The sequence below is a fragment of the Akebia trifoliata genome, chromosome 9 (assembly GCF_017979445.1).
Source record: "Akebia trifoliata isolate Shusen 1 chromosome 9, ASM1797944v1, whole genome shotgun sequence".
NCBI classification, from domain to species: domain Eukaryota; kingdom Viridiplantae; phylum Streptophyta; class Magnoliopsida; order Ranunculales; family Lardizabalaceae; genus Akebia; species Akebia trifoliata.
Genome location: NC_141383.1, coordinates 25,513,328 through 25,529,785, shown reverse-complemented (window position 1 = coordinate 25,529,785; position 16,458 = coordinate 25,513,328). Strand labels below are relative to the sequence as shown.

The 16,458-nt window shown below is 32.7% G+C and overlaps 1 protein-coding gene and 1 pseudogene across 1 annotated transcript; one reads left to right on the top strand and one right to left on the bottom strand.

The window, feature by feature from the left end:
• Positions 1-4,173: 4,173 nt before the first annotated feature.
• Positions 4,174-5,385, bottom strand: GASA6 (Gibberellin-regulated family protein). Its single transcript, XM_086454871.1, has 4 exons — positions 5,224-5,385; positions 5,007-5,042; positions 4,757-4,793; positions 4,174-4,550 (listed from the first exon to the last, which is right to left on the bottom strand). Exons 1-4 carry the CDS (start codon positions 5,290-5,292, stop codon positions 4,369-4,371), a joined length of 324 nt encoding a protein of 107 aa, XP_086310997.1. The 5' UTR covers positions 5,293-5,385; the 3' UTR covers positions 4,174-4,368.
• Positions 5,386-13,548: 8,163 nt separating this feature from the next.
• LOC147395005 (zinc-finger homeodomain protein 11 pseudogene) lies at positions 13,549-14,608 on the top strand (annotated as a pseudogene).
• The last annotated feature ends 1,850 nt before the right edge of the window (positions 14,609-16,458 follow it).

The following is a 16,458-nucleotide window of genomic DNA, read 5'->3' as shown; positions in this document are numbered from 1 at the left end:
GTTGTGTGTTAAACAATTAGCAGTTTTGTTGTAGGAACATGTGTATAATAGACATCGATGAGCCAACATCATTATCCTTTATATTTGATGAAAAACATTTACATCATGTCTCAACTCTCAACTAGCAACTCTAGTGAAATTCTTTGGCATTCTTCCAAGTTTTATGATGATGTGTCTCTAACGTCTGGAGCTTACGGTTTGATTTTGTTTGCATCAAAGATATTTTTATTTTTAATCTTTATATATATTCTAAGTGTTAAAGTTATTATCATCAAATACATTCTGAAAAGCAAAAAAAAAAAATCTGAATTTTCTTAATGGAACTGTTTTAAACCCATAATCCATTACAAAGATCCGATTTTGAAATTCATTAAAAGTAGTTTTGAAACAGAACAGAAACAGAGCAAATGCTCTCACAAATTCTTTTAATGAAATATAAATTAAGTTTGTATCTATGAGATTAATCGAAACCATAGTTCAAATCTTGATATTATGTTTATATTGACTGGTCTACTTCTAGGATTGTCAATGGATTGGGTTCGATTGGATCCGGATCAATCTGGATCCAATCCAATTTTATAGAAAAAAAAAACTAATCAGATCAGAAAAGAATTGAACAAGACCCTTTGGGTTTTCGTTGGATACATGTGGGCCGGATTGGAGATATGAACCGGGTGTCGTGAAAGAGAGAAAGACCCACTCTGATATCATGATATATTTGGGGGTCCAGCTCAAAATCAATTGGTAATAAGTGAAAAGGCCCAGGAGCGTATTAGGTGAGAGACATAGCAATGAGTGTCCGATGTGGGACTAACCTCAACAATAACCAATTTGATTGAGACATGATTGATCCAGAACCAATCCGTTAGCTTATCAAAACTGATTCGTATCAGATTAATTCCTTATTGGAGCCCAAGTCCTTGATCCAGATCTGATCAATCGACAGCACTACCTATTTCTATCACAATTAATGTGCTTCCACACTTTTATCATTTTAGATTATTTAAGAACATTTCGCATGAAAAAGTTGTATTAATGTTTCTTTGCTCTATAAGAAGCAGTTATCAGCTATGTCTTCAACTAAATCTTTATAATACTCTATATATATTCTTCGAACGTGATTCATAAATATCATTCTTGCTTGTTCTTAGATTTCTCGATATTTATCGAGAAATCAATGAGATAGTGGAAGAAATTGAAGTTTGAACATTACCTCTGAAATGTAGATCAAATTTAAAATAAGAGTTATTTTCCTTAAAGAAACAAATTTTTTTTACCTCAATCATATGTATTCCAGATAAACGGATAAATTCTTTGGTATAGTGACACTCATAAACTCAATTCCTAGAACAAGAAGAGCGAACAAATGTTGTCACGGCACCTCAACAGCATTTTTCTTTCTTAATAAGCAAATCCAGATCTTATCTTAGTTCTAGTCTTTTGTGATTTTTTGATTTGTTGCTTGACGCATGTATTTGTCTTGTTAATATATGGGAAAAATAGAATGTCCAAATCCGTTGATTGATGTTTGAGATTAACTTCTCAACAAAATATTCTGTCAATTGGTTAATAGGTCACTCTGATGCGGGTAATAAATCACGATAATCATAACAATATGATCAACACATTATTCTAAATGTTTAGAAGATTTTGATCAAGAAAGTTTAGAATCATAGTGATAAAAGTCTGATTTTTTGAAAAAAATCACGATTATTTTATTTTTAGCATTTCTTCAAGTATTTTTTTTTTTCATTTATATATATATATATATATATTTACATTCTTTATACTTAAAACAATTATTTTACTTTTTAATTTATGTGATGTTTTCTCTTGCCGAATTATTCCCAAACCTCAACTTTGTCACTATGTTTAGGATGGATGCTATTGCCTTACATGTGACCCCGCGCTAGCAAAAATAATAATGGAGATGGCTCTTATTAGTTAAAAATGTTCGTCGTTAGTATTGAGAAATAATTAACCTAAAGCAAGAAAGTAAATGCAAGATATAAAACAGTTAAAAAAGCAAAAAAAAAAAAAAAAAAAAAACTTCTTTAAAGAATTGAATTTTGTTTCTCAAATAATCTTACCCCTCCATTCAATTTTATCTCTTAAGAATTGTGATAATCTAACTCTCCCACGTGGCACACTCAATGGACTCTCGTGATGAGACAAGTTTGGGAATCGTAGATTTGTACACCTCGGAATACAAAACTGCACTTTCCCATAAAATTGTGTTTCTCAAGGTAACCATGTATCCCAAGACATAGAAATCTACGATTCCCAAACTTGTCACGTCAGGAGAGTCGATTGAGTGTGCCACGTGGGATAGTCAGATTATCATGACTCTTATCTCTTAAATCAAAAGTGTGTTTATGGTATGCTTAGAGAGTATTGCACTTCACAAATGTTATAAATAAACATAAGTGGGTGTTGACTCGTAACATAATTATCATTTCCCCCTAGAACACCACCTTAATATTTTAAGAGAGATTCTATTGGCAACCCAACTTTTACTTACAACACACTTATCCTTTTGAGATTGATCCTTATAGATTGGTGTGTTATAAGTAAAAGTTGGTGTCTTAATAGAAGTTATCTTTTAAAAAATTTCTTAGTGGACTACTTATTTTTTTAAGTGAGGGAGTGCATCCAATCTAGATAATTTCCTATTTTTTCATTTTAAAAGTTTTTAATAAATACAAATCAAGATATGATTTACCAAACAATGTAATACTCCCATCTAAATGTTAAGATGGGGGTATTTTTGGAATTCAAAATTTGATGTCGAACCAATTGTACTTCATCTTCTCTCATTATAATAATAAAGATAACATTAATGATTTTTTTACTCGAAAATTTTCACTTGATTTATATTTGGCTGAGGTAGCAAGGACACAGCATCGTTGATCATTTTCCTTGTGTATGCAGAAGAAAGAGATCTATGGTTCCATGCCCTTACCATATCATTCAAGTACAGATCGAGCAAAAATTTTCGAGTCAGAAGATCGCGACTCTAAAGATAAAAGATATATAGATTGTGAATAAATAAATGTATGATTTATACCAAAATAATAACTAAAACATATTATAAATATATAAAGGGAAAATTACTTAAAGGATCGTGATGGACAGACTTCTTTCAAAATAGTCCATAAGTTTTGGGCGAACTCTTAATAGTCCATTTAGTAAATCTTTTCTTCTTAATGGTCCTTGGACCTTATCTCCCGCATTTTTCACGATTGAATGCTTCGAAGTCATCGATTTTATTAAAAAAAAATAGATTTTCGACATCTCAATCAAGTTTTAAAGACTTCATTCCCTAAGAAAGAATTTAAGAAGGGTTGAAATCATCTAAACAAGTCGTTATCTCAAGTTTTTAGTCGATCTTTTCATGTATATTAGTAAAAAAAAATACTCAAAAATAAAAAATTGGTGAATTTTACCAGTGTCAAGTTCACCTAAAAAATGGTAAAGTCGACTATAAATAAAAAAACGTCGAGTTTGACAATAAATAAAATAGTAGTGAACTCGACAATAAATAAATAAAAACGGTGAATTAGCCAATAATGACTAATGAGGGACCATTAAGATAGAAATTTTTTTTTACTAAATGTCAGATCAAACTTAGAAAGTAATTAGAAAATTTTGTTTTAGAAATTAGGATAGAGATATGATTTCTATTTCAATTAATAAAATTCAGGATCAGATCAGGGCTCAAGTTTCAACAAGAATGTACAGCAATGACTGTACATTCTTAAAAAACAATAAATAAATAAATAATACCAATTCCTTACTAAATATTTAACTAAAAATAAATAAATTAAAACTAATGGTCCGGGTTTTCAGTCCTGAAAATTTTATTTGCTTCCAAAACTGCCCCCAACAAAGTCAATTATTCTTTAAGGCTTCATGAAATGAACCACATCCGAGAAAGAACCTGATTCAAACTCAATCCGATTATCGGATCAGGTTTGCTTCGGAGTTCGGACCCAACCCACGAACCTATCAACTAAGATCATTACTCCTTGGTCCTGCCCCAGCCCCGATGAACCAATACAAATCCGGACCCAATTGGGTGAAATCAGATGATGAGGTTGACCCGATCCATTGTGGCCCCAATAAGAAGTTAATTAATTAAGACTAAAAAAGTGCAAATTTACAAAAATAACATAGAGAGGGAAGAGATTCATTCATTAATGCCACTCTCATTGGAGTAAAAACAACACAAAACTAGAAGGAGCGACAGATCTTTAAAGTAATTAAGACCCAAATAACAAAAGATTAGTACCAAACAAACATAATTTGTATGACTAATAGTAGTGTTTAGTATTCATAAGGGATATAAGTATGGAAAATGGATAAATCTCAAGGGCATTTTGGTCCTCCTCTCTTGGTCTTCCAATTGTTGTAGCAAGGACACACTGCTTTATTCCCATAATACCCCGGGGGCACGCAGAGACATTTACTGCAGCACTTCTGACAGAAGAACATGCATGGCTTGTGGTACTGAGTTTGACTGCACCTCCTAGTGCATTGTCCAGGGCACTCTGGTAATTTCACAAAACAAAAAAGTATCAGCTTTTTTTTTTTTTTTTTTTACTTAGACGACGTTTCTTGACCACCAGTCAAATCAGTTTGACTGACTGTTACAGAAGAAAATAATGTTCATGGCGCATTTTAGCTGCAGTTATACTACATGCTAATATACGCCTAAAGTTGAATGCACACTAAATTATGTAAAGTTGACACTTACGGTAGCTCTTCAGACTGCCTGGACCATATTGGCGCCTCTGAAAATTTCACAAGTTCATATAAATGTTCAAAAAAAAAAAAAATAATAATAATAATAATAAGTTAATTAAAATTTAGAAAATTAAAAATAAAATTGTTTAAAGCTATTGTCACACCAACTTTTACTAATGCCACACCAATTCCTATATGATTCATCATGGAATTGCACACAGTTGGTGTGTCAATAGTAACACTCTAAAGAAAAAACTTACCCCATCCAAGTGGTACTCAGCCTCTTTGGCCAACACCTGAAAAAAGAGGGAAAAAAAAAAAAAAAAAGGAAAGAAATTATCACAATGGTTCCTCTAATGTGAGCCACAAGGTTGTAGTTTAACACTAGACCCATAATACAGAAGAAAAAAAAAACACTAGAACCCTACCAACCTACACCTACGGCTTATGTTAGACTGTTTTGGAGCAAAAACTCACCTGGGCTTCAAGCATGGAAATGGTGAGGAGTACCAAAAGCATGAGAACTAAGAACTTAGCCATGCCCATTAATATCTCAAAAGCTTCAAAGAAGAAAGAAAGAAAGAAAGAGAGAGAGAGTAGAAGGGAGGGAGGGAAGGATTTGATTCAGAACTACAAGGTAGTGAGCTATAAATAGATGTGTTTTAAGGGGTTGCTGATGAATAAAAAAAGTATATTTAGATGAGTAAATTATACCCAAAATAGCCCTCACAATAATGCATGAGTTAGGTAATTATTTTTAGAATAGAAGGGCAGTTATGGTTGGTTAGCAATCAATAAAAGCTGTGGGACCTTTAGATGGGAAAGATTGCTTTTTGATGCATGTGCAGCCTCTGTGCAAATCATGTTACCCTAAGAGCTGTGAGCCAAAGAGACAAAAGTGCGCACCGTGGGGTCTATCCCATTTCCTTCAGTTGAATTATGTCACCATAAATAATAATAGCTATTAAACTTATCCATATATAGGTTATAAATGGATCGAATCTGATCGAAATCCAACCTGATCCAATAACTTTTCGACTAGATCAATGGTTTGGATTCCAAGAAGTTTTCGATTCGATATTTGAGTGCATTGGATATGAATCAATCATGTCCCGATCCTTGAAGGACTCGATTCATTAAAGTACGATGATAATTTGACGCTTTTTTTTTTCAGACGCCCTTGACATGGCAGTTACATAACAATAAATCTTTTTCTTGTGTATCCTGAAGCAAAGGATCTACGGGTCTGTGATGGAAGGTATGTAAATTACGTTATGACTCATGATTTTCTAACCCCCCCCCCCCCCTTCCTGACATACTCCTGACGTGGCATGTGGTAGAACCATAGGTTTTCTCGGGATACACAACTTCACATCCCCATAAATATGTACAATTATGTGTCCCAAGGAAAAAAATCTATGATTCTAACACATACCACATCAGGAGAATATGGGGGAGTCAGAAAATCATTATTCTCATGTTATACATTTGGAGATCTTGAATTCGAGGTTTATAGATAACCAAGACCACATCTCACAAATTGGAGGTCTTGAATTTGAATTACCCTCTTAGGGGTCACCCTTGAGGATTTATCCCAGTAATTCCCTGATGCATGCTAGGGAGGGGACTACACATGTCTGAGCATTAGTCGAGTACTCTGAGAAACCCAATATACCTCAGTTTCAAAAATATATATTAAGTTTATTTAGATTTGCATATCAAATTGGGTTGGCATGATCTGATTGTTATTAGATCAAATTTGGACCATTATATTGAGATCGGATAAAACTCTGATCCGATCCTTATTGGGTTGGTCCAAAATCGACCCAGATTTATGTTTTTCTTCTATGGATTCAACAGAGATTTTATTGAGTCTGGAAATACTAATTTCCTCTTACATAAAATAGATATAATGGTAAAAAATCAAGAAAGGGTTTCTCTAGTTTAAAAGCAGAGAGTGGATTGCAATGACAGATTGGGTGATTAAAGGCATCCACGTACTCCCTTTGTAGGAGGTCGTGGATAAGATTCCACTAGAGAATGAATTTTATCTAATTAGGTACATATTTGGTTGGACGAATTATATATACTCTTAAGAGTTAGAATCTTGAAGATCGAAAGTTGACAGTGAAAGTTAATTATGACTTTTAATTTATATGTTAAGATTATGACAATTTTAGACCTCAAAAATATGTTAAATGACGTACACGAGGATGTACTCTCACATACCTAGTGTGTGTGTGTGACGTGCAAGTGTTGCATGTGCTCGGGAGAGGGACCCATATGCCTTGGCCCAGGCTCTGGCTCACCCGATCCCACTAGCCTTCGAAGTAATATAGGTTAGATTTATAATTTTAGTTTCTTATAAACATAAAATTTGAGCTGTCGCTAGCTCAACGCACGCGTCAAATATTTCCATGTGGTGTGCTTTTATGTTTAACGGACCCCCATCAACTTTTTGCCCGTCCTTTCGTGGACCTTGAATCATAAAACATTATGAATTTATGATTTATGATTTCTAGTCATTGAATTTTAGCATTTTACTTCATTGACAGCTCTGGTGCACCCCATGTGTGAAGATATATATTGAAGCATGAAAAGATCAAAAATGGAAGAGAAGTTAACTTTCTAATGGGAATAAATCAAAATGAATGCATGTGCCAGACAGTCCACATCATGGCTAGTTATAACGACAAATAAAACTTAAAAATTCCAACTTACCTAACAATATATGTTTTTAAATGACCTCTGAATAATGCCCTATTATTCTCATTGAGGTCATGTGTGATTCATGAGTGACTTGTGGGAAGTAGTATTCCAAAAAAATTAGCCATCTTCAAGACTTTTCTTCTAAATTGAGTTCTATGAAGGTTTGATCTTCTTTGGAGGTTTTTTTAACACAATTAACCATATCTTAAGGCCCGAAATTTTATTGATGAAGAACGGGATTTTTCTTTTTATAGAGAATAAATTAAAAATAAATTTTTAGGGCACAAATCCAAGAATGGTTGGAGACCTTTGTTACTTCTTGAAAGGAGAAGGATTTGTGAGATTTTCTAATCTAAAATTTGAATTTTTCTTCGAAAAATATGATGCATGATCTTTCTAATAGCTTTGACTTTGGTATGTGTAATCTTAAGGTAGCTAGGATCAACTTTTTAATTATACGGCACGGGTTTTGGTAATTGGTTTAAGAATCAAATTAGTCTTATTCCCAATTTCGGGTTTAGGGAATTTAGACAAACCTAAGCATTTTTTGGGGGATGAAACACACAACCAATGCTATCCAGCCTTTTTTTTTTTTTTTTTTTTTAAATATAGATTTTATGGATCCAATTATTTAGCATATATACCCAATTTAGTAGGATCTAAATCACTTGGACATGTTCTAATCATGTATTTATCAGCTTAAATCTAGACTAGGGTCGTGGGCAATTTTGGAATTTACAATTATTCAACTAATTTTTTTTTCTTCTTTCTAATTGATAAACTCATTTTTAATGAGATCAATAACTTGGAGATGAAATAAACCCAAATCTACGGTATAATCATCCATAAACTATACCAAATAAGTTAAATAGAACCTTCATTCATTTACAGTGTTATAACCATTGGGGATGTTCCAATAGGTTTCGAATCTGCCTGTAGAATTCTTTAGAAAAGAATTTGCAACATTGAAATTAAAGATCATAGAGTATTATCCCCTTCTTTATCATTTCATGTATGTTAGGGGTTGTTGGATTTTTTACTTTAGTTGTCAACTTAGCACAATCCTCGTCGTTTATCTGATTTTGGTTGTAATTATTTATATTGTTTATATAATATTTTAATTATGTGATTTTTATTTAAAATAAATTATAATTACATGATTGGTTAACGTTCTTCGAAAATTTGTACTATAATCTAGGCTCATTGAAATAATAATTGGCCACTTTTATTTGACTAATAAAATAGAGTAAGATAGATAACAAGATTGCCCCACCCACCCACACACACGCGCGCGAGAGAAAAAAAAAAGATCTAATCAAATCATACAATGTATATTATGGTTTATTATAATATGGTTATTATAGATAGTTGCTTTATAGTGGAACCCGTGATAATAAAACTCAAGTCATGATAAATTGACATTCTTTGTACATTCTTTAACATGGAAGTGCATATAATCATAGATCTTTTTCTTTGTATACTCAACGGAGCGTACAAAGAGTGTCAGGTTTTAGAACCTCAATTTATCATTATTTCTAAAGCTTAATTTCATAAGGACTAATGATAATTTGACGCTCTTTTTTCAGACACCCCCTCCCCCCATATGTTCCATGACTTGACAGTTACAAAATCATAAATCTTTTTCTTGTGTATCCTCGAAGTAATGGATCTACGATTTTGTGGTGGGGGCGTCTAAACAAAAAACAGTTTTAGACTATCACGACTGTAGACACCCCATTTAACACGAACACATTAAAAAAATCCAAATTTCTGAAGTTAATTTCAATTAAGAGTTTAAAGTCCTTCAAGGAGCCTGCATTCCATAATAATTGTCACTCGACACTTTTTTTCATGCACACATGCATCATGTCATATCATTTTGCATATCCAAACCTTGTTCTTAATTTATATCCGATTCCATGCCCATTTCTTTAACCCATTGTTCCAAATCCATAAACCGATCCAATCCAAACTCATTTTCTATTAATCAATCAATTACATATACCCTAACCCAATACTAAATCTTCATCCAAGCCTAATCCAAATACCCAAACATAAACCATCCAAGGTCTATAACCCAAATGCCCAAACCTACACCATCTTATGCCTATAACCCAAGTTCACATCAAAATTCATACAAAGCACATTTTAAACCCATGGTGTTACACTTTTCCAAAAAAAGACACATGTTGATCTCTCATAAGCCCTAACATCTAATGTTCCATCCTAATTAGTGAGTCAACTCCCTTCAAAAATCTCAAGAACGCCCTCATCAAAAAGTGTGGTCAAACCAAAAATGCATTTTGATTTTTGGTAAAAATTCTCAAAGTTGAGAGAACTTCAATCCTACTTCCAAAATGTAGGAATCTTTAAATACATACATAAAGCCTTCCTATTAATCCATTTTAAAAATATATATCCATTCTTATTTTATAAGTTATTTACAAATGAATTAAGGTATATTTTTTACCTACCATCTACCACTCCACATTTACACATGTTATTCCCACACTCACCCTCCCAAAAGTAATTTTGTTCTCTTACCTATATTTATCAAAAAAATCAAAGACCAAACATATTTTTAGGGTTTCTTCTCACAAATCCAAACTTTATCCCCATAAAAATGAAAAATCCAAAAAGAAAGAACAAAAATCTCATATTCATTCTCTTTATTTTTAAGATTTGACCATTTTATCCCCAAAATTTCTCCAAAAACTTTTTAAATAGTCTCATTTCTTATGAGTAATTAATGCTCTCAAACTATCATCTCTAAACCTAAAATTCTACCAAAATCCCTACTCTACCTCTCTAACCTTCTTCCAACTCAAATCTCAACTCAAGAACTTCTATCTATCTCTAAATTCTCAACCAACAACTCTTATCTTCTCTAACCATTTATCCCAATTAAAACTCTCAACCTTCAAGTTATTTCTTTCAAGATTCAACATCATTCAAGAACATCAAGGGATAAGGTAAGTGTAAATTAAGTTTTTTATATTTTATTTTTAAGCACTTGCATCTTCTATTCTTAATTCTCTATTTATTTTTATGTCCTATAAAAATTTTAGGATGTAATACACACCCTCTCTTATCTCTTATAGATTGGACTTTGGTTCGGTCGAAATGATAGGGGTTGAAGTCTTATTTATCTTATAATATATCTCATGCATTATGTTATACATCACACCATGCACCCACTCATATATGTTTGACAATGATAAAAAAATGTGTCATTCTCTTATTGGGTTGAAACACTAAATTTTTAATCTTGCATACATGCATTAAAGTTATGACTTTAAAGGAACTTAACCATGAAATTTTCTTAAAAAATTCAAACCAGCATTCTTATTCATAAAAATAATGTAGGCTATATGAGTCATTCTTTTCCATATTTATGTCTTCAATGTCTTATATTAACATCAAATACCCTTTTTAGGGGAATATTTTCATTTATTGCACACACCACCTCTAAACATGCATTTTTTTAACTTTCTTAAGTTTTTCAAAATGTTGGCTAAGTTTCAAAGGCAAACCACCTTTGGTGGGGATGATGGGGTGTCTAACACCTTCCTCATCCCCTAATCGGACCTCTCTACTTAGATCTTAGGCAGATCATGCCATTATCCATATATAAGAGTCACTAATTTTAAAATCATTTTGGGTGCTCATTCACACTCATTTTCAAAAAAGAATGGTGACGATTCCAAATAACGTAGCATTGGAGTTCTATGATGAACATCTCATATCTATAAGGACTCTTTTATAAATGGGCTTCACTTATGACTTACCATTAAAAGCTTATGAAAGTCCAATACAAATGTTTAAAACTTAAGCCAAGTTGTTTAAGGCCAAGTTGAGTTTGGGCTAAATTTAGTAGGCCAAGACCTAATCTAAGGGTACGTATGTTTGCTCTAGGAAGATGTGAAAAAACACTTAAGGTTTAGAGTTTGGGGGGAGGGGACAAATGATTCAATGTGAAAGTATAAGATTATGAGGTGGGAAAATCACTTTCCCATGGGGATGGGATGGGAATCCGATCTCTATTGGAGAAAATTTCCCAAGTTGGAAACTTGAATTTCAAGGAAAGTACATAATCAAAGGCCTAAAAATTATATTTTTCTAAGAAAAATAATTTTCCCATTGATTTTCCTTGCACAATCAAACATGCCTTAAAGTGTTTGGGATTATCTTATAGTTTATCACTTTTGTGAAGTAAATTTTGCCTTTGTGTTATTCAACAACAAAAGTTTGTTAATTAGGTAATATGATTCACATAAGTTTTTAACTAATCAAAAGTAGTTAAAAAGTTAAAAGTGAATAATATATATTTGGATCGTGTTGGAGTGACCTCAAGAGTGTACCTCATATCACACATCCTAACATGAAAGTGGATAAGAATCATAAATATTTTTCACTCGTATCTCGATAAAAATATCTATGATTCTTATACACTTTCCGTCAAGATGTACGATGTGAGATACAATCATGAGGTCTAGCATCAACATGTAAAGTAATTTCATGAGAGTGATTATTAAGATGAGATACCTCCATATAATAAAATTTTGGGGTCCACAAGTATGAAAGCATGCATTTTGAATGAAGATAGTCACGAAAGTGTTTTGAGTGGAGTAAAATGATGGGTGCAAGACAAGCAAAAGTGGAGGCTCGATCATTATTAATTAGTGGGCCCAAAAGAGTGTACCACATGACATTACAGATGATTTATTAATGGGGTTATTAAATAAGGACCACATCTTGATAGACTTACGTAACAAAATTAACTTTGTCAACACGTTTCTTCGTTTCTAGGTTTTTTTTATTTTCATCCTAGAGGAGAAGTTAGTGAGTAGTACTTGTCGGTGAAGGTGGGTTTCAAGCAAGATCATGGTACCAACACCCATAAATTTTACCTGATTTAGTAAATTGGCATGTATATCATCATCTTTCAAGTGAGATTAATCCTACAATCACACACATCGTCCCCTTGAAAAGTCCTATGTGCAACTGGTTTAGTCTAAGGTCAATCGAGTCCTGGAGAGTGGCCCTAAGGAATTCATTGTTTCTTGAAGTTTCAAACACTTAACCTATTCTTCCTGAGGAGCTTATCAAGAGTCGACTTGCCATTTGGTCAACTCTTTGGGGTTGATAAATACCTATCTTACCATACTTGAACGTAATTAAAATATAATGGTTTTGACAATTTTACCCTCTCTGACCGAAGTAAGAAGATCTTAGGCACGGGGTTTGATCAGGATTATTCTTTTATTTTTTGTATTATTAATGGATCAACCAGGATATTTTTAGTCTGGGGTCACACTTTCCAAGATTTTTCATATCACGACGATTTCAATTAGGAATAATATCTAAATCAAGAAAACGACTATTTGAATCAAAATTCGTTATCTTGCTTTCAAAACAACTATTTCAGTAAATAAAATTAATACACTTTAACAAAAAAAATATCTAAAGTATACTTTTGAAGCTAGAGACTTTGTTGTATTTCAGCTTGAGAAGGAATAGAAATTATAAACGGTCCTTTTTTACAATGAGAATTAAAAGTATAAATTACCCACATCTTTCAAATATTAATTTTAATTAAAATTTATATATATCTCAAACTATAACATTAATTAATTATATTATATTATTATTATTATTATTATTATTATTTATTATTACAAGTGAACCAAATCTACAATTAAGTCTCTAAGATCATCGTAGAAACTAGAAAATAAAAAACTCGCCACAACTCAGTGACTCAACAGAGTCAAACCGTCTTGGTCCTTACTCCTGACAACTTATGTAATTAACTTAACCTAATTGGCGTCAAAACTTAACCAGAGTTAAAAGAAACAAGTGGTCAAGGACGCTTGTATAATTGTCCTCGTGTTCCCGTCCTCCACTATACCCAGATTTTTTCCTAAATTATTCTAAATTACAACTAACGTATAAAACACTCGTCCAGCTTATTGATTATTTAGATGCCACGTGTACCTAAACCTTGCAAAATGGTGCAGCTGGACTAATTCACGACCAGCTTTACCAAAAAGAAAATATTAATTTATTCGTCTTATTATCTCACCTTATCACTTGTAAGATTATAACTTCATGTCTGAACCCCTGAACAGTTTCTGTTCTTCACCTCCCGACCACTCTCAAGAAAGCCAAAACCCTAACCCTAGTTCTTCTAAAATCTCAAACCCTAAACCAATAAAAACCTAAATAAATATTTGAATAATGGATTCCATCACCACAACCATCACTAAAATTCCAGAAATAGTAGATAACGGAATCCCAACAACCAAACACCACCCAAAGATCTTATCCTACACCAACGGCGTACTAAAGCGTCACCAACACCAACACCAACACCACCACCACTACAAAGAATGTCTGAAGAACCACGCGGCAAGCTTAGGAGGACACGCTTTAGACGGTTGTGGAGAGTTCATGCCCTCAACAACCGCCATTCCAACTGACCCCACCTCGCTAAAATGCGCCGCGTGTGGATGTCACCGTAATTTCCATCGTCGAGACTCTGAAGAAGGTAAATTTACACAAATCACAGATGTTCATCACCAAAACACAGAAGTGACACGTGGAAGAAGCCCAAATTCATCATCACCACCACCAATTTCATCATCGTATTACCCATCTTCTGCACCACATATGTTATTAGCTTTAAGCACGGGTGGTGGTTTATCTGGACCGTCAGATGGGTTTGTTAATCCAACGGTTAGGAAGAGAAATAGGACGAAATTCAGTAGAGATCAGAAAGAGAAGATGTATATGTTTTCAGAGAGATTGGGTTGGAAGATGCACAAGAGAGATGAAGGATTGATTGAAGAATTCTGTAATGAAATTGGTGTGGAGAGAGTGGTTTTGAAGGTTTGGATGCACAACAACAAGAACACTTATGGGAAGAGATCATCAGATATTAATGGTAGTAATAGTGATAATAATAATAATAATAATAATAACCTTATTTCCAACAATTTCAATTACAATCATCAAAATGATGATAGTAATTTTCATGTTCCCTCTACTACCAATTGTTCATCTTCTTCTTCTTGATCTCTTGATTTTAAATCATAAAAAGAAAAAAAAAAACAAGAGATTTTGTTTTTTTTAATATATTATTAGTTCTTAATTTCTTTCTTTGTTCTGTCTTTAATTTTCTTTTTCTTTGATTTTGTTGGATTAGTTTGTTATGGAAAGAGATGAGAATAGAAAAATTAAAAAAAGGGAATTTTTTTAGTTTGTCACTTGTGAATTTTTCTTTATATTATCATCCTTGATCAAAATGGGGAGGGACATAATTTTAATTAACTTAGAGCAACTCCAATGTAAATAAGCATATATTGTGAAGAGTCGTTTTGCCTTTTCAAGGGGTCTCACTTTAATCGTACTAGCCAAAATGACTCTCCACAAATTCACCTATAGTGAAATGTTTCAAAATTTTCATATTTTTTTACAACCAACAAGTAGAGATTGAGAGAAATTCACCTTTTTCTTTTGTCTCTCTCACTTTCTCTCTCTCCAAAATATTTCAAACTAGAAAGTTCTAGTTCGAGTGTTTTGGAGTGATTTTGAAAGGCATTGACTCTGTAAAATAGCAGTTGAGAGATGATATAGAGTTAGTGTCAGAGTGCGTTGGAGTTGCTCGTATGGGTAACCTTTTTAACATGAACTTCAATTGAAAATCTCAATTTTGGATTATTATTTTTCTCTATATCTGGAAAGATAATCGAGTCTAAAATGAATCTATATTGTATTGAAAATCTTGCATGCATTGGACGGGTGTCCAGAAATTGTTATCAGACTGACTTAGGTCAATTTTACTAAATAAGAACTAGAGTTGAATCGAATCAAATCAAATCGAACTAAGGTTGGTTTAGCTCTGTTCAATAACTTGCCAATACCTAGTAAATCACTTTGGGAGCAACCTACTTCTTATGAAAAATAAATAAGTAAAGGACATGACATTTCATATAATAAATCATTAATTTATCCATAAAAGGAAAAAAATAAAAAATCATTAGTCTATGTCCTAACTCTTAGAAAGTAGTAAGTCATTAAAGGTTCAATTCTCAATTTGGTAAGGTTCTATACAAGCCTAGAATCGAGAACCCAATCTAATTGATCAGTTCTCAACTTAGAATCGAATTGCAATTTGTTCAAAATCAAATCAAACTAGTTCAAAGCTCTCGATTTTGTTCGATTCTCGATTTGAATCAAACCAAGTTGCACCCGTAATGCTCGGGCATTGAGAAGGAAGGACGCTTTCAAAGGTGAAATACTAGAGGGGCAAGGTAGAGGAATTAGTCGACTTGTCAAGCTCATGACCTAAAGACTGCATGTTGGAATCTTATCCCTGCCTAATCCTTGGTAATATATTATCGAGGGCTGAAGTGAAAAACCCTGGAGAGTCTGGATTGAATCTCAATTTGGTCTATCTGAGTACTTGTGGGAATCCAAGAATCAATTTATTTATTGTAGATGGTCGAAGGCTTTCCTATCTTTTAATGTTTATTGATATTATATAGGGTACTTTAAGTTTTCATATAAATTATGCATTCGATCTTAAAATAATTCATTCTCTTTATTATTTGTAAAGAAGATAAATTTTAATTTTTGAAAAATATATTAACTCGTTTTTCACTAAATTATAATTATATTGATGATATGTTTATATATAGCATGTTGTATTCTTAGAGGAGAAAAGGAAATCTTTACAATGATTCATATATGGTATTTTCATCATATTTTAATGTATATTGTGATGAAAAGAGATTTGCATGTAATATTCAAAATCTAAGTATTTTTCATCTCATCAGATTCTTGAGATTCGAAATCGTTGCCTACCCATGAGTTTACTTGTTTGTGTTTGGATTTTGATTCTAGTTCTCCTTATTTTAGAATTGAACCTAAAATGGACAAGAACTAGAATGGAAAAAAAAGAAAAGGACGATCTTGGTTTTAGGTACCTTAGGAACTGAATCA